At 40.0% G+C, this 26610-nt stretch overlaps 1 protein-coding gene across 1 annotated transcript in view; it reads right to left on the bottom strand.

Moving 5' to 3' along the window:
- pipox (pipecolic acid oxidase) overlaps positions 1-26111 on the bottom strand; it is a 32569-nt gene extending 6458 nt beyond the window's left edge. The window contains exons 1-7 of the mRNA XM_026191727.1: positions 25804-26111; positions 22773-22921; positions 16202-16415; positions 15599-15781; positions 11245-11397; positions 5738-5887; positions 1908-1983 (exon numbers count right to left, since the gene is read on the bottom strand). Of these exons, the coding sequence (XP_026047512.1) occupies positions 1908-1983; positions 5738-5887; positions 11245-11397; positions 15599-15781; positions 16202-16415; positions 22773-22921; positions 25804-25914 (1036 nt within the window). The 5' untranslated portion in view covers positions 25915-26111. The remainder of the gene's footprint in view (positions 1-1907; positions 1984-5737; positions 5888-11244; positions 11398-15598; positions 15782-16201; positions 16416-22772; positions 22922-25803) is intronic.
- Positions 26112-26610: the final 499 nt, after the last annotated feature.

The raw sequence follows: 26610 nt of genomic DNA, 5'->3' as shown, positions 1-26610 counted from the left end.
AATATTTAAAAAACGAACTATTATTTCAATGTACTTTTTCAAAAACCATTTGTACCAATTTATTTATTTAAAAAAAAGAAAAGAAAAGAAAAATGTAAAAAAAGAAAAAAGAAAAAAAAAGAAACAGGCTGTGTATGTAACCAAGGTGTGCACAAAGGAGGTTTGAGGAGATTAATGCTGGCGGAAACTCGTTGATCTTGTAAAGTCTTCAGTAAATTTATCGTTATTTTAAAACTCAGTGCTACTGTTTCTTTGGTAGTACAGCTACACATTTCAGCTCTTAAAATGTAGGTTTGATCATTTAAACATGATATCTAAGTGCATCTAGAGACATTAATGAATTATATGTGGAAATCAGTTCATGTGAATATTACTAACTCTTTACAAACCATTAATGCACATACGTCTGATATGATACATTTAAATAAATTTAAATAAATAAATTTAAACCAACGCTGAGATTTTTCCAAAAATATTTTTGACACTGTCTTGATAAAAATTGTTACTTGTGTGAAAACATTTTCAGGTCGTATAATCTCACGCCACACTGAGGCAGACTGTGGGCGATACAAGCCTTATTTTATATTTCACATTACAGTACAAACACGATTCAAACGTGACGGCGGTGTTTTAAGATGTGAGAGATTTGCGACGTTTAGCACAAATCTTGTGTAGTTAGTGTGTAGTGTAGTCAATAGTTTTGTTGTGTGTGTCAGAACAATGAGGCGACTGCTGAATGTTACAGGAGTTACAGCAGTGATACATCTCCTGTTGTCAGGCCTGCAGGTATCAGGCTGTTGTTCTCCTTTATCTCATAGTGGACAGAAATTATTTTTTGGAGCGGCACAAATAATTTGTGTGGCATCAAATTTAATGCAGAACAGCTGCAATATTACTAATATTACTACAGGACCAAGGTAGTTCAGTAGGGTGATTAAATCACACAGTGGTACACAGTAGTACTTATCTGCTATAATATGATAATTAAATAAAATAAATTTTACAAACTGTAAATACAGCTAATTCCAGCATTCAATTTCCCCTTTTTATAAAATGAATCTCTTTGCTCAATGAAATATTGTTAAAGGGACTTTTTCCAAAATGATTTGTTGAGGAAAAACAAACTCAGTTGAAGCTCATATTCATTGCGTTAAATCATTATCACGAGCATCTAAATGGAACTGCTGCAAGTTTATCAGCTACAACACAGACTCTGAAACTAGTTCAGGAAAATGTCATTTTGTTTTGATTTTTTGTGATTTTGCTTGATTTGATTTTTCTGACTTTTGTGTCAAGGACCCAAGGACTTTGTTGACCATCAGGGATGATTTTGAAGAATTAGAAGGGATTAATGCAGAGTGTCCACAGCTGCAGGGTTTCCTGAGTGGAGAGGATACCTGTCTAGTGTTCATGACTACTTAAAATCCCCTTTCCCACAGAGCCCTTGTGCCTGAGGCATCACCACACGATGCACCTTACCTTGGTTCTTCGTTTTCAATATTAACTATTAACACAGATCTGGTTACGCTGGAAATGTCTCAAAAGGAAACGTCTACATTAAGAAATTAACACCTGCATTGACAGCAAAAAAATATTACCATTCCTATCTATACTTTGGTTTTTTGTGTGGTTTGAATAACTGTGATGGTCTGAAGCAGCTCCTGTCTGAAATTCTCAGAGCTAGAGTACTGACAGAATTAGCTGTTGCTAGGCTACAGCTACTACTACAAGTATGCTAAATGAAAAGAAACCTCCAAATATAAACTGACATAGCTATTTCATTAAAAAAGGAATTAACAGTAGTTTTGAATGAATAGAAGTCAGCTATTTATCCTGACAAATATGGCTAGAGTTATATGTGCTACACATGTTTTCTTTCATTTTTTTGGAGCCATATTGTGCTGTACCTGAAAATCCTGCTCCAATCACGATGTTGCTGTATGCAGGGTGGTAGTCCAGCACAAAATGATGGTCAGGCGTTAGCTGCAAAAACAATAAAATATGAAGAGTTAGTAAATTTTAAAAAAACAACAACAAAAAACCCAACAAAACAAGAAAAAAAATAATCAGAAAGTGCAGGTTGTTGTTTCAAGACGGTGCAGCTGTACCACTTTAGAACTTAAATCCTCTAGGCCCCCTGCCTGCTTGGGTGGAAGAATGGTGTGCATGGTACTTCTATATAAGCCTTTATACTGCACACAGAAAATGACAACGATCAGACTCTCCTGTAAGCACTGGAACTGAACCCTAGAGTTTTCACCAAGTGTATCAAAGCAGCCCTGAATTCCTTGTGGGCAGCGGGACTCAGAGTGTTAACATACTTGGATAAATTTCTAATATGTATTTCTAACAGAGGGGATCCACTACATTTTTCTATCCTCTTCTTCCATTAACATCCAACTTATTAATGTTAATTTGTTAATTCAACATAACATCATAAGTTATGTTACAATAGGTAGGCTGCTGGGGGATTCCCATGATGCATTGAGTATTTCTTCTTCAGTCACCTTTCTCACTCACTATGTATTAATAGACCTCTCTGCATTGAATCATACTTGTTATTAATCTCTGTCTCTCTTCCACAGCATGTCTTCTATCCTGTCTTCCTTCTCTCACCCCAACCGGTCGCAGCAGATGGCCCCGCCCCTCCCTGAGCCTGGTTCTGTCGGAGGTTTCTTCCTGTTAAAGGGGAGTTTTTCCTTCCCACTGTCGCCAAAGTGCTTGCTCATAGGGGATCATATGATTGTTGGGTTTTCTCTGATGTATTATTGTAGGGTCTACCGAACAATATAAAGCACCTTGAGGCAACCTTTATTGTGATTTGGTGCTGTATAAATAAAACTGATTTGAACACACTCAATCTTTACACATCTGCTCAGCATATCAAGTACATATGCACTCAGCACCAGCACATCCACATCTACATAATGCATCCCTATGGAACATCCTATCAAACGTTCTTTTTTTCCCCTCACCTGACTGATGTATGTACCGTAATTGTCGGGCTATAAGCCGCTACTTTTTGCACAAGCTTTGAACCCTGCGGCTTTTAGTCAGGTGCGGCTTTTCTATGGATTGTCCATGAGCGGATTTGTTTTGTTTGTTCCGCTGTTGTACGGCACTATGTTGCCTGGCGGAAGGATCGGGGTTCAAGAGTGGTATGTTGGTCACATGTCCATCCGCCAGGCAACGTAGTGCCGTACGAAGTAGCGCAAAAAACAAACTTCAAAGTAGCGCTATGCGTTCAGCTGGAGGCGTGGATGATGAGCGGCGATAAACTTGCGAAAAGCAAGTTATGCCCAACTCCACCATTGGATTCTGACAGCGTGGAAAAGTGTGAAAACATCCAGGATCACCAACGGATTTCGAAGGGCTGGACTGCTGCATGATGGAGAGGAGGACACCGCCACGGCCCTTCTGAGGGTGTTCGACTCTGACACTGACAACGAGGATTTCTTTGGTTTTGAAAGTGACAACGAAGGAGAGAAGCGGAGAGTGGATGACGAAGCCATCATGAGCCTGTTCGTTTCCGACACTGGAGGAGAGGACTTTGGTGGTTTTAGTGCGCAGGAAGATGGTGGTGAATGACTGACTTTTCTTTTTGTTAAAGCCGTGTCACTGCACCTGAGCCTAAAAGGTAGTCCAATCTATTTTTCTGGTGTGCTGTAGGTTACTGTTATGTACTACATTTGTTACTCATTTATGAAGCACAGTACATGTTTCGTACTTGTAATTACCGCTACTTGTACATATACCTAAAAAGTTATGCAAATATGTACCCATAACTTGTTTTTCAAAATATTAATAAAAGTGATGTCTCCAAACAGCCATCTCTTTCCTGACAATTCCCTTTGTGCATATTCTCTTACATATGATAAGTCAACATTGAAACACCTGCGGCTTTTAGTCAGGTGCGGCTAATGTATGTACAAAACAGGATTTTCCCCTGATTTTAGCTTGTGCGGCTAATATTCAGGTGCGCTCTGTAGTCCGGGAAATACGGTATTTTTTTTCCTCAATTATTTCAGCGTCACACGCAGTGTGCAACATTAGCTGCACACACACAGTTATGGGCACACTAAGGTTTGTCACATGGAAAGTGCATTGAGCAGACTCCAGAGAGAAGAGGTTAAAGATAAGATACTTAACCACCTTAAAAACACTACAGGCAGATGTTGTTTTATTATAAGAGACTGATAGACCTGCTACAGCTACAGATGAACTTAAAACACCTGAGTTTCTTAATGTGTTCTCAGCCTGCTATAACTCTAGGCAAAGGGGAGTAGCAATTTTAATATATAAAAATGTTAATTTTACAGTACTCAACACAGTTATAAAGCCATTAAATTATCTATACTTAACAAAAAGTTATGTATTGTAAGTATATATGGCCCAAATGTTGATGACCCCTCATTCTTCCATGCTTTTTTCACTGTACTCTTTGAACACCTAGATTGCTCACTTGGTCTTGGGGGCGATCCCAACTTTGGACTAAAGGAAGAAATGGAGCAGGAACTCCTACTCTATTGAGCCTCACTCCTGGAGCTGATTTGCTCTTCACAGTCCACCAGCTGTGGGACAGATGTGGTTGGGTATCTGTGAGCTAGCCTTTGTTCTTTTCAAAAGAAACAAGGGCACCAAAGGTGCTGTGGAAGTGACCTCACCCCTTACGTCTTAGATGTAGTGGTAGTAGGGCTTCCCATTATGAGACTCCTCACTTTGTATTCAGAGAACCCGGGTTACCCTGGTAACCAAACTTTGAGTAAATTAAATAAGTGTTATTTTCAAAAAAGCAGTAAGATTTAATGCACATTCACTCAAGAGTGCTGCAGCCTCTTCGTTCTGCTTCTTGTGGCCTTGTGAGCTGTTCCTGTCAAAGTCTTTATAAAAAATGTTTCAAAAACCTGTTTAACTCGATAGAAAAGGCCACTGTATATGCATAGTGACCTCTGACAGAAGACCAAATTTGAGCACAACAGAAGAGACTAGTTATCTTCTTAAGAATGACTTGTTAAGTGAGAGAAGAGTTGTCAGGATTTTCAGTGATATTAGACAAGGTGGCCAAAATGTTATTGTCCTATTGCTTCAGTATGTGATCATGTGTTGGTGAGCAGCTGCAAAACCGCTTTAAAAACAAAATACATAAACCCAGTTCTGCACTGCATAAGATGAACCTTAGAACAGCATTAAAACCTGACAAGAACCTAAGTACAGACAGAAACTCACACACTTCACATTTTGTATTATAAACTTCATTTATTCTGATAAATCCCCTTGATACTGGATAGAATATATAATCTATCCAGAATGCAGAATAGAATAGAATATATTATCCATTATCGAGAAAAGTCTGCATTTTTCATTTTAGCATTATAAATGATATTTTCATTGTTGGCGACAGACAGGTTACCTTCAGTTTGCTTTTTGCTTAAATACCAACAGAATTTTTTAAGTTTAAACTAGTTTTTGACAGATTACTAAAACGTTTGTGTGTTTTCTTGTTTTTATGACTGGTGGTCTAACACATTTGTTAATCCCTGTCTGTGGTGAAGTACAGCAGACAGAAGAAGACCTTTTAAAACCTTATTTTGGGACACAGCTCTGTTTACTAGATTTGACTGGTGATTCTATAAACGCAATACACAATTTACGCAGTAAATTTTCACTATCGTTTTTTTTTTTCTCTGCACTTTCACAGATGAAGATGACAACAAAAAACACAATGTTAACACTGTACCGTATACAAGCAGCTCTCCACTATAGCAGGTTCAGGGATGAGGCCAGGAAAGCAGCGGGCGATGTAATGCTGGAGAATCTCAATATCAGACCTGTCTTTCTGCAAATCTCTCTGGTCTGGGTCTGTCTTGCTGCCCATATGGTAGCACACCTGTAATGACATCACTGGTATTAGTTCTATATGAAAGTACCAAAAACTCAGCACATTTTCAGTGATATGAGGAGCAGAAGGACAGCTGCAGTATTGTGAATAGAATAGCTTTGCATTCTGTTATTATGTCATAGTAACAATTTTGCATCTGAGCATTTTGTGTTATGTGACCGTGGGACTAATTGTGGCTTTGGTGTTTATATCAATTGAATGACAACAGAAACACAGCTTGAATGGCACTATGCACAAGTTCACTGCAAACCTGGTACTTTTCAAAGGTGCAGGTGCACAGGAGAAGCTCTTTGTTCACCATTTTGCAGTTTAGCAGGCTGTCTCAGATTGTTTTTGCAGCACCGATTGGGGTTATTCAGAACTCAATAAAATGCTTTATATTAAATGTAATAAGGCACGAGCATGTTCCGCTCATTTCAGTAGCTACTGTCGGTTAGGATGACTCTACAAAAACTTCCAAAGCATCTTTTTTTGTGCTGTTTTTATAAGCCAGTTTTGACACATACAGTCTTACTCGGAGACTAAAGGCAAAGTGAGAACCCTGAGGGATTAAAAGAACTGCTGCTTTGACTTTTTTCTTTAGGTTTTCTGCTTTAGAAAACTGCTTGGCAGGTCCCTGCTGTAAAAACAAACAAACTACAGATGAGAAAATGCCACCGTCTTCTGCTTCATTTTGGCATTCTTTCAAACTGTTAAATGGTCCAAGCATTGCTAGCTCTGGTGACTGTGTCTTCGAGTGAATAATGCAACGTGGCATCACCATCTGTCCTCCCGTTCTCTGCTGTGCATGTGGTCTGCTATTAGACTGTGAGCTCCTGCTGGCTTGCCATAATGCCCAAAATAGAGATGTGTCATCGGATGACATCAACTCCAGCACAAACCTTACAACTAATATGATGTCGAGGGAGAACAAATCACATTTTAAAGTCCATTTTGCCACAGCATTTCTGTTTTTAAAGAAAAGCATTAACAGTTGTGTACAACAAAACATAAAACACTTAAAGTTATCTATTAATTGCCTTAATTAAGTTCTTTAAAACAATAAAATCTAAAACCTTTTTTTCCAGCTTTGATAAATAATGGTCAAATGTTAGCAAGACTTGCTTGTGAATTTGGATATACCCTCCAAACATGCATGGATTCATAAACTTTTAAAGGAAAACAGAAAACGTCTGAAGAGCAGATAAAATGTGGAAAAAAGAAGTGAACAGTATTCGGCAACAATGTTGAAGAATGACCCATCTCCTAGAAATGTACACTTGTAACATTAATTACAGTACCAATTAATTTTGTCAGAAGGACAATTATATTATTATATGCAGTTCATATGTATTTGTTTAAAAGAGAACTCCAAAAGTCATAACCCTACAGATACAGAGTATTAGGGCCACAATACTGATCGCCTGAGGCGGGGTGGTGGTACAAAAACCACATCTGGTCAGAAGGAAAAACAACACAAACTTGGAAGAGTTGACCAGATTTGTACAAGATGAAATGGCTGGCAATGGATAGATGCAAGGCTGGTTACAGCTTTGTGCACTAAATGCTGGATCACAAGACATGATAAGACAGTTGATCAGTTTCTTTCACTAAGATACCACACCCTTCTCCTCTGCCCAAACTACACATTATTGTGGATGTTGGGATTCTGAAACACTCCATCTACCATTTGATTCACCACCAACAGCATCTATACCCTGTGGGTCCTGTGCTTTCATTTGGAGCACTGCCTAGTTATGTTGCTTCATCAGTCTTATTGCCAAAGGGCAACAAGACCAAAGGACAATAAGCACAGATACTCTATTCCATAACGGTAGTGACCCTTGTAACTTAAATAATCGCTGCCCCATCTCAAAATTATCTTGCCTAGCAAATCTTAGAGTCCCTCTTAGTGTCAGTTTCACACATATAGTTCATTTACTCCGATCTAAATCAGTTGATGATGTTGCTGCTTTTCCCTGTGATTTGACTTTTTTTCACACAGAGTAATAACCTAAGTGAACTCCAAGCACACCGTAATGTCTCACCACAAACCACGTGACAATGTTCAGTTCAATTATTAGCAAGATGTGTCTGGGTGGCAGCAATAAAACTAAATACAGCAAGGAAGTGCTGTGTTCTGAACTACTGGAGAACATGGACAATTAGAGACGTTTGCACATCTATACTGGTGTGACAAAGTGTTTGCCCTCTTACTGAGTTACTGTTGGATCCTTGTTTACAATTAAATCAAAATTCATATCAACAAGATATTAGATATTAGACAAAGCTAACAGGTAAACACAAAACACAGTTTCTAAACCTACATAGCCCTGTGTGAAAAAGGGATTTCCCCCTAAACCTAATAACTGTTTGGGCCCTTAACAGCAACAACTGCTACTTTTGATACATTTTAGAACTCTCTTATCACACAAACTTTAAAACTTTGTTAAAACCAAATACACGATACTTACAAGGTCACCTAAAAATATCCAGCCAACAGTTCATATTCAAACATTCATAGCCATGAAATTTAAAATGTTAAACACTCAGGACTGTGAATGGATGCTAGACTCCCTTTTAAAAACCATGCGGACCACCTCTCAAGAAAAGGCTTAAAGGCTGCATATGTCAGCAAGTATACCACACTCACCCAGTCACACAAGCACCGTTTTTATGCTTTGAAGTGCTTTCTAACTACCATTCACACACATTCATACTCTGATGGATGAATCGGAGAGCAACTTGGGGATATTTAGCATGCAGACAACCTTCCGGTCAGCAGATGACCTGTTCTACCTCCTGAGCTACAGCCACCCCAGTATGTGTTTCTTATCACAAAACATTTTTTGCACTTTTGTTGGACAAATAGATCTTGATCTCAATGAGACTATTTAAAGGATGCTAAAAACAATAATGATGACCCTAAATTAACTTCTTATAGCAGTTATGTTTATTATTATTTAAATAAAAAGTTATATAAAGTCCTTTCAAATAAAGGGTAACCAGTTATCCAACATGATTTCTACAATATAAAAGGATAAATCATCTGACAGAACTGAATATAATTTCAGTAATATGCCGTTTGGCATTGTTGTTCACTAGTTAGTACAGTCATCTCACAGCAGGGTGGTTTTGAGTTTGAATTCTGTATGGGGGTGCACTGAGATTCAAAGCACAGGGAACAATAGGCTGAGTGGCACACAAGAAAATGAATAACATGGAGATAAGGCAGTGAAAAAAGAGACTAGAGTTCAAATGCCCAAGAATGTAGGCATATGAGTGAATAAAGAGCTCAATGAACTTACAAATAAGATTAAATAACTGTTTGTTGGTGATTTTATTACTCATATTCTTTTTAAAATATTAGTTATTTTTACTTTATGATATTGTTCAATAGTCAAAGGAGCTTGCAAAGAAAAGCGTCTGGACTTCTTTAAGTTGCTTGAAGACATTTCACCTCTCATCCGAGAAGCTTCTTCAGTTCTAAGGTCAAATGGTGGAGAGTCCCAGATATAAACCTAGTGGGAGTTTCCCCCCACAGAGGGACAAAGGACACCCTGATGATCCTCTAATCGCCTGAGCCAAGGTGTGAAACTGGGTGTGGGTCCCAATCAGCCAGAGTTTCGGGTGTGTTCATTGTGAAACCTGGCCCCACCTTATCACCTTATCATGCGAATTCCTGAGGTCAGATGGCCCAGAATGTGAGTGGGCGTTAAGGCGTCTGGGAAGGGATCTCAAAACTGGATTATAGATGGCAGAGAGTTGGTGTCGTAAACCCCCGCCTCTGTTCAAAGATGGTCGCTCACAGTGGACATAGATGGTTTCTTTCACTCCTCTTTCAAACCATCTGTCCTCTCTGTCCAAAATGTGAACATTGGCATCAGATGTTTTGAAAGAGGAATTCGCATGATAAGGTTTCACAATGAATTCACCCAAAACTCTGGCTGATTGGGACCCACACCCAGTTTCACACCTTGGCTCAGGCGATTAGAGGATCATCAGGGGGTCCTTTTGTCCCTCTGTGGGGGGAAACTCCCACTAGGTTTATATCTGGGACTCTCCACCATTTGACCTCAGAACTGAAGAAGCTTCTCGGATGAGAGGTGAAACGTCTTCAAGTAACTTAAAGAAGTCCAGACGCTTTTCTTTGCAAGCTCCTTTGACTACGATGACCTGGATGACTGAGAACCTTCACAGAGATATTGTTCAATAAAAAGCAGAGAGGACACCAGTGAAGACGTGCAAGTAAAAGGTCAGATTTGAACTGGACCGCTGCATTTGGCCCTGTTTTTGCCTGTTCATGTCAGGGGCTGTGACCCAGCATTTTGAGTTTATTTTTGTGATTTCTTATATTATATTGAAAGGATATCAAGTTCCAGTATTATTATTAGTTGGCCTTGAGTTTTAGGTCTATTTTAGGTTCTTCTATGTCTCTTTAGTTATGAGTCCTTTCCTGTCCTCTATGTGGTCTGTCTTGTCCTCAGTGCTTTACTTTCAGTCATGCCCGTGTGCTTGTCTACCCGTGTTCTATGTTCTTATTGTCTAGCTGGTGTTGTCATGTCTACGTCTCTCTATGTTTCCTGTTTTATTTTGAAAAGCCTGGTGTTTCCATGTTTGATGTGTTTAGTTTTACTTCCCCTGTGGCCTCATTATGTTTATTCTAGTCAGCTGTTTCCCCATATGTTCCTACTTCCCCTACACACAAAGACTGTTTTCCTTCAGTCTTCGTCAGGTCGTCTGTGTTTCCTCCCACCACGTCACGTCAAGTTCCATGTACTTCATGTTTCATGTTCTTGTTCATCATAGTTTCTCGCACGTTCCTGGTCAGAATAATGTTGATAAGGTTTGTTATCACAGTTACCATAGTTCAGTCATAGTAATCATAGTTTAATTTTTCCCAGTTTAGATTTTAGTTTAGTTTTCGCCCTGCTTGCCTTTGCTTTATTTTTTTATTCATTGTTTTCCAGCCATAATAAATGGCTCACTTTTTGTTTAAATCCAGTGTTTAAACTCGTGTCCGCTCTTGGGTCCTCCTTTCCACTCCCACAGTTCAGCCACTGAACTTAAATAACACCCCTGTTATTCATATCCATAAGCTATACTCTGGTGTCGTTGCCTTCATTTGATTAAAAAAATGTATCTGGTTGAGTACACAGCACAGATTTATATACCGATATTGAAGTGCTAGAAGCATTTACCGAGACAACAAAACCAAATGAGGAACAACAAAATCACATGTTGAAATCAAATTTTGAATTGATCTTTTATAAAGTCTACTTCCTTCTCACAGTTTGTATGTTAGAGGTAGGTATGCAGTAATTTCTGTGTAAAACTTCACTTAAAGGCCCAGTTACATGACGTACCTTCATTAGCCCTGGGTACTCATTGGACGGAAGTCCGTAGATATGCACTTTGGACTCCAAGCATTCAGTTTGTACGAAGCAGGGAAAGCGCTGCTTCATGCTATAGGACCCAGGAACCTTCTCCTTCCAGTAGCACACGTTGATCTTTACTACCTGCAGTAACATAAAGTCATTAGCAACACAGTCAAGGACCTCAAGACTGACTGTATATTTATACAGCATTGACCAGCTTGACCAAAAGAATAAATAAATTAATGCAAAATGCCATGCCAGTCTTGGTACTTGTTGAATGCAGGGTTTCCCCACATATGACTGAATTGAATTTATTATAGTTTAAACATATTGTATAATGTATAGTCTAAATTTTAAATCTGAATATTACACATTTGAAACAAAATTAGCACGTTGATATCAGCTTGCAAACACCATAGTAGCTAAAACTTAAAATATACTCATGCATAACACCTCCTACTGCAACCTACTCAGATTTATTTCCTCTGAAACAAAAGTGCTATTACAAAAGTTGCTCTGCAGTGGTGAGGCGAGAATTAGGATTTAATGAAACGTACACATGCTTGTACAAATGACGTCCATCAATGGGTAGCAATAATAAGGACACATTTTTCAGGAGCTTTTAGTGTAATGAACTAATAGGCCGTACACTCATTCCCCGGGACAATAAAAATTCTGACACAAGTGCTCTGGTGAGCCAATGTGCTCAGAGCTTGTGCTTTTCCGCCAGTTCACTCAAGCATGACATTCAACACCTTTTCACCCCACCACCACCCCGCCTGAATAATGCAATTCCAATATCACCTCCACTTCTCCACTCTAACAGCTGTCTGCTTGTTTTCTCATCACCTTCTCTTTTCAGGCTGTGTGGCATATTGCAAAATGGAAAAGACTGATTTGCTGAATCAGGTCTCTTGAGCTGTTTAAATGTGGAAGAGAAATTATTTTGTTTCTGTGGTATCTTCAGATGAATATAAAAGGGTAGGAAGGACAGTATCCCCGTGATAAAAGGGGTGGGGGAGCTGAACTGGATTGGATCTCATGCACTGCATGAAAAAAGTCACAAGTTAATATTCTAAATTAATAATATTAGTCATAAGGTAATACATATGGTGTGTTTGTCACAGGCATCACTAATTACATGCATCTACAGTCAGGAAATAATTTTTCCTCCCAGGATTTTAATCTTCTAGCATCTTTCATTTTGGAGAACAAACCTCTCAGTCCATCAGAACTACAGGAGCTATGGTGCTTTCTTCTCTAAAGGATGTACTTGTGGTTTAGTTCACATCATCTGTGATATGCCCACCAAGGAATTTAACCGAGTCCACAGATTTGCTGTTTATGCAAAGATTGCTCATGTAAAAAATATTATTTGCAAAATTTAATTACAATCTTTTTTGTTTTGCCCACAATAGAATTATTTCTAATAAACCTGGCCACAGCTCATCAACTGAACCACCACTGCTGCTGGTGACTCATGCCCTTATTTACATTTGGATTTAGCAGGTTTTGCAGTTCATTGCAAAACTGACTCAGCCAAGCTAAAAACGAGCACACGGAAGCAGTTAAAATGATTTGGCAAAAAACACAGCGCCTATAAAGCACCACTGAACCAAGGACACACTGAATTTTGTTAGCTAATTTTACGTTTCTGAACATCATTTTACAGCTTACATTAAATGACACGTGAACGGTTATGACTCCGTCACACTAGAGTAAAAATAGAATGGCAAGCACCTAAAGGAAGTTACCTGGTGGTTGTATTGAATTTTGTCACTTTCAATAGCCCATTGCAAATAGCTATTGCAACCAAACGTTCATTTAGAGATTGTGAGTGAAACACCCTCAGCCTCTGGCTGACCAGAGGTCGCAAAGCAATTACACATGTCACCTGGTGGGAGGCAATTTCTTTCTAAATAACTGCAGTCCGACTTGGACTGATTGCAACCACTGACAAATTGACAAATGTCTGCAAATAATTGCTGTCTAATTTGAAAAGCCAGACAAATTCTGCAACAGGGAAAATAAATCCATCCATCCATCTGTCTGTCGATAGAGCCTAATCAGAGACACCCACACTGCCCGCTTAAGCTTATCCAGCCTAATACAGAAACCTGGTTACAGCAGGATGATTATGTTAGGGGTATTTACTCATATTTAAACTGAGTCATATGAACTGTCAGAGTCCTCGAAGCACAGGCTGAGGAGTGGCACCAAACTCCAGCTTATAAATCAACCAAAGGCCTTGTCCACCCTAACTGGAAAATTTTATTTGTTGTTATCTATTATCCGCCCGGCCCTCACTCAGAACTTCTGATTTCTCTGACTTTTTATCTGATTTACTGCTCAACTCAGATAAAATAATTATTGTGGGCAATTTTACCAAAAACCCTGACTGATTATTTCTAATAACATTTAAATTAACAATAATGAATTTCACAGTAGTGGGCAATACATTGCATCACAGTAGATGTCTTCCTGAAAGTGCTGTAACTAAGTTTAACCTCCTCAGACCCGAACTCTTCCACGGCATGAATTTTTAGTTTCTCTTTCGTATTTGGGCATTTTGGGACCCAATGAATGCACAAACAAAAAAAACAAAACAAAAAAATAAATAAATAAAAATCACAAGATTTTTTTTTTTGCCCGATTTGTGTTTCTAAGAAAAATGAGAGCCACATATGAGGCTATTCGTTTTAAATTTTCATAAAACAAAGGCAGTATAATGTCCTCATGAGTGGATATCAGGCCCTTGTAGAGCAAAATTTTGTATTTTGATCTAGACAACCCAAAATGTGATGTCCACATATGTGGACGCCAGGTCCTCGGAGGTTAAGGATATAATTCTGCCACTTATCTTCTTCAGTGCCATGTGCCAACACATGAATAGAGCAGACAGAGCAGCTATCAGAACTCTACTCCAACAGAGGTCGATTAGCTTGTTAACAGTATTACATCTTCACTGCGTACAGCTCTGAACACTGTGACTTCTCTGAAAATGAAAGCTTCAAATCAGAAGTACTTGATTCCCTGGTATAACTCAAATGTGTACCAAGGCACATCACTGATTGAAGAAAATAAGAACAATGCTAGGTTTCTCTTCAGCACTGTAGCCAGGCTGACAAAAAGTAGAGCTCTGTTGAGCCAACCATTCCCTTCACTAGAAAAGACTTCATCAGTTACTTCACAAATAAAACTGTAACCAAAAGAGAAAAACTTACTCATAACCATCTCACAAATGTAATATTATGTAGAGCTACTTTCAATACCATTTATATTTATACAGACTTTTTATCTCCAATTGATCTTAGGTAATTATAGACCAATCTCAAACCTTTCTCTTATCTCAAAAATTCTTGAAAGAGTAGTTGTAAAACCAATAGCTGATCCGATTCCTGCAGAGGAATGGTTTATTTGAAGAGTTTCAGTCAGGTTTCAGAACTTGTCACAGTATATAAACAGCAACAGTAAAGGTTACAAATAAGCGCCTTTGACAGTGGACTCCTCTCTTTGCTTGTCCTGTACATCTTAGTGCAGGGTTTGATACCATTGACCATATTTTATTAAAGCAATTAGAGAATGCTGTGGTATTGCGCTGCGGTGGTGTGAATCATATTTCTCTAATAGACTCCATTCATGTAAATGGAGAGTCCTCTTTACACACTAAGGTTAATTATGGAGTTCCACAGGGTTTCTTGGTAGGGCCAATTCTGTTTATATTATAGATGCTTCCCCAAGACAATATCATTAGAAGGCATGGCATACATTTTCAATTTTAATGGAGATCACACCCATCTTCATGTGTGTCATCTGCAGTCCAACGACATAACTCCTGGTTTCACTGGGACCACAAACCCCTCCTCCACAGTAAAGTGGTGAGTCACAGAAGGGATCTGGTTGTATTCTGGTTATAGTCCAATAGAAAATCAAGGGTGCCAATGTCATTTTTCAGTTATTAAATTGCCATCCCACAGCAACTACATTATTTCTAAAAGAACTATGAATTTCTGTTTCAAGTCTGTAACATGAAACAGAAATCTATGTCATAGAATTTCTATTTACATTAAGAGTCCAAAATTTCTATTTATTGTGACTTAAATTAATTAAAAATCACAGTTAATTGCCATTTAATGGGGTCAAGTTGTCAAAATTCCATCTTATTGCTTTTTGATGCACCAAAGTTGCACCAAAGACAGCAGCTCACTTGGCCCCATTCTTTGAAATAACAGTTTCAAAAGCAACAAGGACACTAATAACTTTCTTATATTCATCCTGAAAATACTGTAACGCGTGTACAGCCATATAAACATTGCACATTGTATACTGAACATTTTAATACCTCTAGTGGCAACTGTAAACCAGTGTTGGCCAGCAGTTTATTAGCCCAGGGTCCAGCGGTGATCACCAAACTCTTAGCATGATAAACACCCACAGAGGTTGACACTCTTACAACAGGGCCAGGCTTGATGTCCGTTACCTTCTCGTTGTCTCTTATAACTCCACCTAATTTCTGAAATTGCCCCTGTAAAAGAAGAGAGCAGCAAAACATTTGAAATTCCTGTTATAGCTGTTAAATGGTACAGTAATAGCTACTGGAACGAATGCAAGAAATGTATATGGAACTTTGTAAAGTGGATGATGATTAATGGACAGTGGGTTCAAGTACATTTAATTTATTATAAAAAGACAAAACAAAAACAGATTCCTCATACTGACTGTCTTTGAGCATGCATTTAAAAATACAAAGTCCTAAAATATTTTGGAATGCCTGGACTTGTTTTTAGTAATGATGATATCATTTTTACTTTTTTATTTAAAATATTTCATTTGTTAAACTGGAATTTTTAGACTTGATTCTGTCAAATTTCAGAACAAACCAAAACATCCACATTCACACACTCAAGACACGGCACAAGTCCGTATCATGTTATCAGTGGTATACCTGTACGGTTTTGAGTGTGCGGTCAGCAAATAGAACTCCAGCAGTTGTATCCACCAGTGCTCCGTCTCCCTTAGCCAAGTTGACATTGGGAATGTGCTGACTAAAGATGTCATGGGTCAGGACAACCATGGGAACCTTGTTTGTTTGAAGGGTGTCCTTAATATTTTGGTAATTTTCACTCTTCTCTGGCCCCATAACCAGGAGCCCTGTTTGTCTGAAAGTGGAGATTAGGGGAAATTTAAGGCGGCATCTTGAAAATAAATCTTCAAAAAAAGAAATTAATAAACTAGTAATTGACTTTAATAGAGTGCAATGTTAACTTTGGCATTAAAAAAAAGAAAAGAAACGAAAGTATCATAAAGAGCTAGCTACAAACTGCACTGCTAAAAAAAATGATAAAAAAAACCCCACTTTAAGTATAGCATCAAGTCAATTAAACTTCTGGGATATTGATCTGGTCAGTTAAATAACAGACAGGATTGTTAATCGGTTTCAGCTGCTTTGGCACACTAGAGGAGTTTTGGAGGTGGACAACTGACATTTTTTTCTTCCTCATCTTTTCTGACCTTTTTTTTTTTCACTAATTTTGAATTTGGCTAGGATCAGTGTCGTAACTGGCAACATAAAGTGAAACCTGGACCCGGCATGTAGTTAGTGAAGGATATCTTGACTAGGCCCTAGAAGGTGCTTCACCCATCAGTAGGTCTGGTGTCTGCTCCTTTATGCAAGGAGGAATGGGATGAGCGATGGCAGAGTCCTACAAAATGACCTTCAACAAACCAGTAATGTGAATATTCTGAGGGTTATGAGAGCTCTACGTCCTTGAATGGGCCCTGTGTTCACTGCCTGCCACTGTGGAGCTCAATTGGCATTTTCCTTAAATTAAAAAACCCAAGTACTCATATTCCACCCTTCATACAGCTCTAGGTTACTTGCCAAGTGGTGAGGACCCTTTATGGTCACACAGTGACTTTGAAGTGGTGGGGGTCAGACACGGGTGGAGCCACACAGGTATATCACCTTCCTAAAAGCATAGAGAGAGGCTGAAACCACATTTCTAGTTAAGGAAAAAATTCAACCATCCCCGCCTCCCTCAATTATGATAACTATCTCACAATAGAGAGCAGATATTGCTGCATTGCAACAGCGCTGAGGTGTTCTCTCCCCTGATCGTTCACACCACTTTCTTAGAGATACATTTTGAAACGTCCCTAGTTGTGACAGTGCATGCACAGCCTTATTGGTTACCTGAGCATAAAAGACAAATTGTTCATACAGAATTTGGCTGAAAATGGAAGTAATAGAAGAGTCACTACAGTGCGTAGTGTAGCTCCATAGTTCTTGTGTTGTAGAAAGATCGTTCTATATGTTTCTGTGTCAACTACTGCAAGGTGAACAAGGTATCACGCCTTCGATGCTTGTTTCCTGCGGGGGAACACGGTGGGTCTGTGTGCCGCGCTGGAATGGTAGCGCTGTGCAGGGCGGCTGCTGTGCTCGCTTCGTATTACTCCTCACCCCCCCACCCAATCCTGTGGCTTGTTATGTCTTTCACAAAGTTGTGCTGTGGACATTTATGTGCTTTTTGTGCAGAGGAGTTTTTTTGTTTCCTGTTCTCATGCTGTCCTGCCATGGAAGCACAGCACGAGTAGAGGTCTCTTTTTTTCCTCTTGTACTTTCCCATTGTAGTGTATATTTCAGTGTTTTTCTGTAATGCTACCGATCTCCGACTTGTATCCCCATGTAATGTCTGTGTTGTGTGTGTAATGACGGAGGGGGGGGTACCATTTCACTCGAGGGCAACCTGCATGTGGCGAATAAAGCTTTGATTGATTGATTGATTGATTGTATCACGGTTCACTTCCGTTCAGCTTGTTTGCAGCCCCCGCCACTTTTCAGTGCCTCATGGACCGGGTGCTGCATCCACACACTGCATATGCTGCCATCTACGTCATCATCCACAGCAACACCACAGCGGAGCATGTGCAGCAGGTGGATGCCACCCTGGAGTCCCTGTGGCGGGCGGAGCTCACGGTCAACCTGAAGATGTGTGCGGTTGGATGGAGGGAAGTACAGTAGCTGGGCTACCACTTGGGAGGTGGGCAGGTGTGTCCACAGGTGGAAAAAACAGCAGCCATCGCATCTATGGCTCCACTGCAGGGGAGGGGTGGTACAGGGCAGTACAGCTGTATCGCATCCAGTATTCACACTCTGGAAAGTTGCTCTGCAGTGTCAACGGTGTGAAGACAAAACTCAATATTCAGTTTATATAAATACAAGAACGAAAAGTGTTACATGCCGTGACTACGGTTACAAAGATACTGCACAGTTTAACGAGAGATGGACTCAGCCAGTAAACTCAAGTTCACTAAAAATCGAAACGTTAAGGACCTTACCCGCAGAATATTAAGTTATCATATACCATCAGTTCTTTGATGCATTAATTACAGATGGTGAACAAAACTATGAAACCAAGTAATAAATGGACCCATTAATATCACCTGTGACATCATAGTGGCTGGACATCATTACTAGTGGTAATACCCCAGCTCCAGTGTGTTAAGTTATTGAGTCCTATAGTGAGAGGGTCTGATTCAGAGATCTGTCTGAGAGATAACTGACCCACCCGCGCCAGCACTGCTTTCACAAAGCCATTCCGAAATCTGTCAGCAGCCATAAGTCACTTGCAACCACAGCTTAGCCATTCATCACACAATTTAATGTGTGTGGTTGTGTGCTTGCAAATGTGTGACAGAGAAAGCAAAAAAAATCATGTAGACTCATAAATGTGATACGTCATTTGACCTGACCTGACATAACAGGTGATGCATGGTACAGCTTCAGCTGATGGATGTGCTAACACACTGTCATATACATGACAGGGAAAGGAAGATAGTCCAGAGGGTAGATTTTAGCTTAGCTCTTGCTCTTTTTTAATGGCTTATATTCTAGAAGCAGCTGCTCAAACCAGCCTGGCTTGAACATTTCTCATTGTGATGCAGTCATTTTTTTTAACAGCTCAAGGGCACAGGTGGCCTTTACTTGCAGACCCATCAGTCATAAGCTGTAGACCAGGGAATTCGCAGTATTTCTAAGGAACATAATGTGAGTGTGTTCTAGTACAACAAACTATTATTTTGAGACACAAATAATGAAACAATGTGCTATCAAAATTACTGGTAATGAGACAAAATGGGACAGTTTAAAGGAATATGATCAGGGTGGAGTGCCCACTCCGGGTCGGGGATGAGTTCCTGCCCCAAGTGGAGGAGTTCAAGTATCTCGGGGTCTTGTTCGCGAGTGATGGGAGAAGGGAGCCGGAGATCGACAGACGGATTGGGGCTGCAGCTGCAGTAATGTGGACGCTGCACCGGTCCGTCGTGGTGAAGAGGGATCTGGGTGTAAAAGCGAAGCTCTCAATTTACCGGTCGATCTACGCCCCTACCCTCACCTATGGCCACGAGCTGTGGGTAGTAGGGCTGGGCCATATTATACCGTTCACGGTAATACCGGTATAATGTTAGGCAACGATAGGAAAATGAAATATCGCGATAGAATGGGAGTAAAATGCGCATGCGCAGTGCCTTTGTTTTCATACGCACATGGCCGATTGTTGAGGAACCAGAATTGGTTTGTAAAATGGTGCAACTTCCGTGATGTGGAACTGGTTTGGTGTTTGTCTGTCAGATACACAACAAAGCACATTTTTTTGCAGAACATGCAAGCGGCCGTTGTTATTGTCGTATTTGTCGGACTAAGATGCTCTTAAAGCTGGGAGTAATCTGGGTCCTAAACTCCGAATATTTGACTTCAGGTCAAACAACACTGCAGCATCACTGAGAGTTGAAAACTGTCTAAATTCTTTCATCTTTAATAAAACGATCAGCATTGCTGCTTTACCAGGTGAAACTATGAAGTTTAACTTCCAGGCATCCATGAAAATAAAAGTTATTACATTTAACGGAGTTAGAAGTTAGCAGGAAGCTAGCGGAAGTTAGCTCGCTAGTTTTGCTAGTTACCTAAGCATGATATTGCATGTTCTGACTGAGAGATTTCTGAAAAAATTCAAACGTACAGCTCTGCTATCACTTCCAACATAAATGAAGACAGGAAACTAAACAGCAGTGACGTTTGTAGGGTTACTGAAGTTGGGCTAGCTGGTATATTATGATGTGCTACGTGATCGCTAGCGACACAGCTATGTTAGCATAACATAAACAGTGAAGCTGGAGGACGAACACTAACACTTTTCCACTTATAAAAGTTAACGTGAAGGTTCCTCATGGTTAGAGACAAATGCAATCGCATGGCAGGATGCTGTAAACGGACCAAACTTCAGTCAGGAGAACAACTGAGATAATCCATCCACAATACGAGGTCAGTCATTAATATACATGGGAATAGAGCAGCTGCCAGAGAATTCAACATTAATGAATCAATGGTACAGAAGTGGAGGAAGCAAGAAGAATGAGTTTAATAAAGTTTGATTTATCTGACTGCTTTGTTTCGCTTAATGTGCCTTATAATCCCGTGCACCTTATGGTCCGAAAAATACGTACTGCACACTGCAGTTTAATGTTGCAAAGCACCTCTTTTTAACTTCAGTGGATATTATACATGGTTATGCTCAGGATATGTCAGCCCATTTCTACTGGAAATGCCTTTTGGTTAAACTTTCAGCAAGGAATTTGCATTTGCACTGTTACATTTTTATAAAGCTTTAATGTACATAAAAACCAGCTTCTTGTTTAAGTGAAAATAAATGGAAGGTTGTCTTTTTGCGCTAGTAATGTTGTGGAGTTGTATTTTGTCTCGCATCAATTATATCGTCAGTTATATCGTTATCGCAAATTTTCAAATATATATCGTGATAAATATTTTTGGCCATATCGCCCTGCTCTAGTGGGTAGTGACCGAAAGAACGAGATCGCGGATACAAGCGGCAGAAATGAGCTTCCTCCGAAGGGTGGCTGGCCTCTCCCTTAGAGATAGGGTGAGAAGTTCGGCCATCCGGGAGGGGCTCAGAGTAGAGCAGCTGCTGCTCCACATCGAAAGGAGCCAGCTGAGGTGGTTCGGGCATCTGACAAGGATGCCCCCTGGGCGCCTCCTGGGTGAGGTGTTCCAGGCATGTCCCACCGGGAGGAGGCCCGGGGCAGACCCAGGACACGCTGGAGAGATTATATCTCTCGGCTGGCCTGGGAACGCCTTGGTATTCCCCCGGATAAGCTGGAGGAGGTGGCTGGGGAGAGGGAGGTCTGGGCCTCTTTGCTTAGGCTGCTGCCCCCGCGACCCGGCCCCGGACAAAGCGGATGAAAATGGATGGATGGATGGAAAGTGAAAGTGCTGATGGGGGTTACACACAGATTTATGCCACTGTCTCTGTGAATGAAATGAGGTTCCGAAAGTTTAAAAAGAAAAGAAAAAAAAAAGAAAAAAGAAAAAGACAAAAAGGCACCGTTCCACATGTAACCAGGTGCTAAGAAACTGCTTACAACTCAGTATTGCACCTTAATAGCCGTTCTTTTCCCCATTCCCGTCCATTAACCATAGAGCACACCTTCTCTCTGTGCATTAAAACTCGCGCTTCTGTCTGGTTTGCTGTATGGTTTACGCCACTTGATTTACGGCAACTTTGTCGCTCTGTGACTTTCAAAATAAAAGCATCCACTCCAACAATATAATAGTCACTCATAACTTTACAAACTACTTTACAAAATATTAATGAGGTTATTTACACCACATTCAAAAGCATAGGAGCTGTCAACGGCCAATTCAGTGATGCTGGAGGTAATGTGTTAAGTCTAATTGTTGAATGTTGCCATTGTGTTTCTTAAATTTGTACAGTCTTAGTTTAAGCAGTAGGATCAAAGCCATTCCTTTGATCCTGACCACCTCTCCAGCCACTCTGTGCTGGGGGAGGTTTTATTGTAGATACATCCTAACTTGAAGATCTGTTTGATGTTTGGTAGAGCTTCCTACCCTTTGTATGGTTTCACTGTGTTATCTTTGGTAAACCATACATTGGGTGTGGGGGAAGACTACCCTCTTTATGACCAAGGATGTTGTTCCTGCTTTTAGGTTTTATGACCCTTTGATCAAACACACACACACACACACACACACACACACACACACACACACACACACACACACACACACACACACACACACACACACATTCTCACATAACACCCACACACACACACTTACATACAGTGCCTTGTCTTTGTAACCAAAGGGGGTTGCAAGGGGAGGTGTTTTGTAAACTATTGTTTGAAGTTTGTCAATAAAAGGCGGCGAGAGGAGGCCACCAGCGTGGTCATTTCAACGTGCTGGTCACAGACGAGAGGCCTCCCTTGCGCAAGAAATCGATCGAACACTGTTGCCTTGCTTTTCTTTCATGGGAATAAGTCCTGGATACAGCGGGGTCTGAGTTTAGACCCAACATAATGAGAAAGTCATGCATTAATAGCTCCTGTAGATTGAGTTGTTGCTCTTGTGCGTACATAACACCTTGAACGTAACAAATCTCCTTGTTCTGGGTTTTCTCTCTGTTCTTCTGCTGACTCCTTACCTGTACAATTTCACTCCTGCCTCACTCTCCAGCTGAGCCCACAGTTCATAGCACTCCTCCATCATGTGGGTGTAGAAGTTCTGCTCGTAGGCCTTGCGGATGATGCGGGTCTGGCCGTGGGAACTCCCTCGGCTGTGGGGCAGTACAAACTGGAAAATATAAGCATGAAAACAACTGGTTAAATTACTTCTGCATTGAAGTAAGAAAATGCTCAAAAGTACATAAAACTGCAGTCTCGGCTGCAGGCCGCAAATATCATTATGACTCATTTACTGTACATTTTTGTATAAACTAAAGACAACAAGACCAGCTGAGGAAAACCAGACCCAGTCAAAAAGTATATAGAAGGGGAAGTCTGAATACCTTTGAAATTAACCCTTAGCTGTCTTCAGTTCTTTGTTACATTGTACTGTTTGAGTGTGTTCCTCACGTGTTACCTGTTTAGGACTACTTTTGACTACATCTGGACTTGCTGCCTTATGTAACTAAAGCTTATTTTTTCATTTATTGAAATCTGTCTTGAAGTCTGCATTTTGGGTCCAAATTCTCCACAATCATCACAGAATGACACAACCGGTAACATGGACACAGTCAATGGTGAGGGACTGACAGCGACGCACTCCAGACAACGAATCCCTACATTATGGGACTCACTTGGCTATTGGAGGACTTCAAAGATACTGATCCCTCCCTGCCCAATCCTCTGGTGATAAGAGTGGCCGGTCTCTGCTTCACACCAGCCTCTCTACTCTCCACTCACTCTCTAGCCTCTTCAACTGTCTATTCTCCTCCACCACTGCCACCTGTATCCCAATCCAGGGGAAAATGGTCTCTGCCTAGGCCGCCTTAACAACGCCAGACTACTCGATTGGGGTTTGTCAGAGGCACTTGCTGCTTCAGCACTCCAGTCCTCCTTTTCCTGGAGAAAGCACAGATCCCACTGCTGCTCCTCACCCGGGGCAGCACCGCCTAAAACCCACCTCTGTAAAGCCAGGACACTTTACTTTTTTAATTCATTGAGGAAAACAGGCACAACCCTAGGTTTCTTTTGAGAATTCGAGCCAGGCTGACAAAGAGTCAAAGCTCTGTTGAACCAAATATTTCTTTAACTGTCCCACAGATGTATCAATAAGTACGCCAGCTCTAATAACTGCTGATATTAGATAGGTCTCTACTATCAATCTTTCTAAGTTAACTTCAATAATTTCTTCCTCTAAACCATCAATGTGCCTTTTAGACCCCATTACTGCCAAGACTGCCCAAAGTCCACCATGAATTAATTCTTCAAGTTTAAAGAGGATGATCTGTCTTTATTGACAGGCTTCGTACCACAGGCTTTTAAGGCAGTGGCAAATAAACCATTATTCATAAAGCCATTGTTTGATCCTTAGCTTATTACAGGCTAATTTCTAACCTTCCCTTTACCTCAAAAACAGTTTACTGATCATTTGTAAAGTAATGTTTTTTTAAGAGTTTCAATCAAGATTCAGAAAAAAACAGCACTAGTGAAAGTTATGAATGATATTTTTTTGTGGACAGTGGACTCATCTCTGTGCTTGTCCTGCTAGACCTTAATGCATTATTCAGTACCACTGACCACAATATTTCACTGCAGATATGACACTGCTGTGAAATAGGAACTTCGCTGCAGAGGTTTTGTGCGGAGTCTTCCTCGTACACAAAAGTAGCCACAAAGTTCCAAAGAGTTATGTGGTAGGAAAAAGTACATTTTACACATACTTCCTTTAGGCAATATTATTACAAAACACTGCATAAATTTTAATTGACATCATTGCTATAAAAAAATTCTCTTTTTTTTCCCTTGGGACCAGAAAGAGAGAGCACATTTCTCCCATATTAACTTCTACTCATTGCCTCCCTGTTCAATTCAGAACTGAATTTAAAATCCTTCTTCTTACATACAGACTCTTAAACAATCAGACTGCGTCATATTTTAATGACCTTATAGTAACTTTTTATCCCAACAGAGCACTTTGCTCTCAGACTGCAGGCTTACTGGTGATTCCAAGAGTTTTCAAAAGTAGAATGGGAGGCAGAGTCGTCAGTTTTAAGGCCTGTCTACTCAGTTCAATTCAATTTGATAAAATATTATTTATGTAGTCAAATCACAACAATTTTTGCCTAAGGCACGTTTCCTCTACTGTGGAATTTATAGAAGTAATAACCAGCAGCTTGATAAAAATGATAAAGTCAGAGTTAAAATACAATACAGTTTGCATGATTAACTCCTTCAACACAACCAGTGTGTCAGCTTCTAAATGGCTCCCCTCCTCAGGGTTTGGGAGCTTCTTTTTTTTCTTTAAATTGGCTAAACCCTCCAGGTGAGCTTCCTCCTTTAAGACGTCTGGAAACGACTCCGAAAAGGGAAAAAAAATGAATCAGGAATGAAGAATAACGTTTTCAAACTATGAAATGCATAATGTTCACCCAACCTGAGAAACTCTGATACCGTCACTACATCAGAGTTCAAACGTCTAGGCTAGGAAGACCAGGACCACCACCACCTCAGGGACTGTGGTAATGTTCTGTAATAACATTACTTTTAATACTTGTTTTTCTTTACTCATGTATTTATATTTAATTTCCATACCCCTCTTGGCTCTACCTTCTAATAATACTAATATGAGACTTAAGTAGATGCACAGACACAAATATTTCATTTCAAATACAAGGACTCTACTTGTTTTGCTCGCCTTTGTCTGTGCTGTATGTGACTTATCTGCTTATTGTTTCACGTATCTGTATATTGTTTTGTTTAAGGAAAATAAAAAGTACACTAAACTTCACTGCCTATCATACTCGTGAATTAAGTAGTTTTACTTTTGATGGTATTTTCCTAACTACTCTTTCATACTTTCTTCTTTCGTGACATTTTCTATGCATTCTATGAACTTGTAGTCAATTATAAGTAAACTGTAATGGAGTACTGTTACAGTGGAACGTAGAGAAACCTGATTAAAATGCAATGGCTCAAGTTAGACTCTTGACTCAAAATCGTTTCATGACGCACCTGCTCCAACAGCAGAGTCTTCTTGTTCTTTTTTGCCAGCTGATAGGCCGTAAAGGAGCCCTGGACGCCTGCCCCGATCACTATGCAATCAAAATCTCCGCTGGTCGACATGTTTAACTCACACACAGAGCTCACAGATCGAGGTCACGCGTTTTTAAAAGTGCTCCACAGATCCGCCTACTAACGCCAGGGGAAGGACGAACAAAAGCCTCCAGGAACTTTGCCCTGAGTGTTGGCGGTCAGGAGCCTGGATTTCCGCCACGCCGAGCAGGAACCGAACGCTTATGCTGGACCGAGCTGAACTCTTCGCGGTTATGATCAGAAGTGCGTTGTGTTGTTGTCTGGATCTACGTCAGGTCCGTTTGACAATAAGGCACACCGCATAGCAGGAGTGCCTGAAAATCTTCTGTAGGGAAAATATTGCCACCATATGTAATGACAAGGAGCCAACTCTGCAGCTCAGCTGTAAATGTTCAAACTTCTTTTGGGCTGTATTTGGTGCCTCGTTTTCTGCTCATAAATCAGACGGACTACTAAGAATATATGATTTAGCCAAGGCCACTGGGAGCAAAATATAGAATTAATGGTGAAATATATTTCGTTTAATTTGTATTCTGGGACAAAAATTTCAGGAACAAAAACACACACCCACAAAACCAAAATATTAAATAAATAATAACTGTATGTAATAGTAGTAGTAGTAGTAATAATATTAATAATAATAATAATAATAATAATACCTATTTGAACGAATACTTTTGTTCTAATAATCATTTATAGGAATAAAAGAAGTGTAAAGACAAAAAA

Source organism: Astatotilapia calliptera, chromosome 14, assembly GCF_900246225.1.
Source record: "Astatotilapia calliptera chromosome 14, fAstCal1.2, whole genome shotgun sequence".
NCBI classification, from domain to species: Eukaryota; Metazoa; Chordata; class Actinopteri; order Cichliformes; family Cichlidae; genus Astatotilapia; species Astatotilapia calliptera.
The sequence above is the reverse complement of the archived record's forward strand: the minus strand, read 5'-3'. Positions and strand labels throughout refer to the sequence as shown.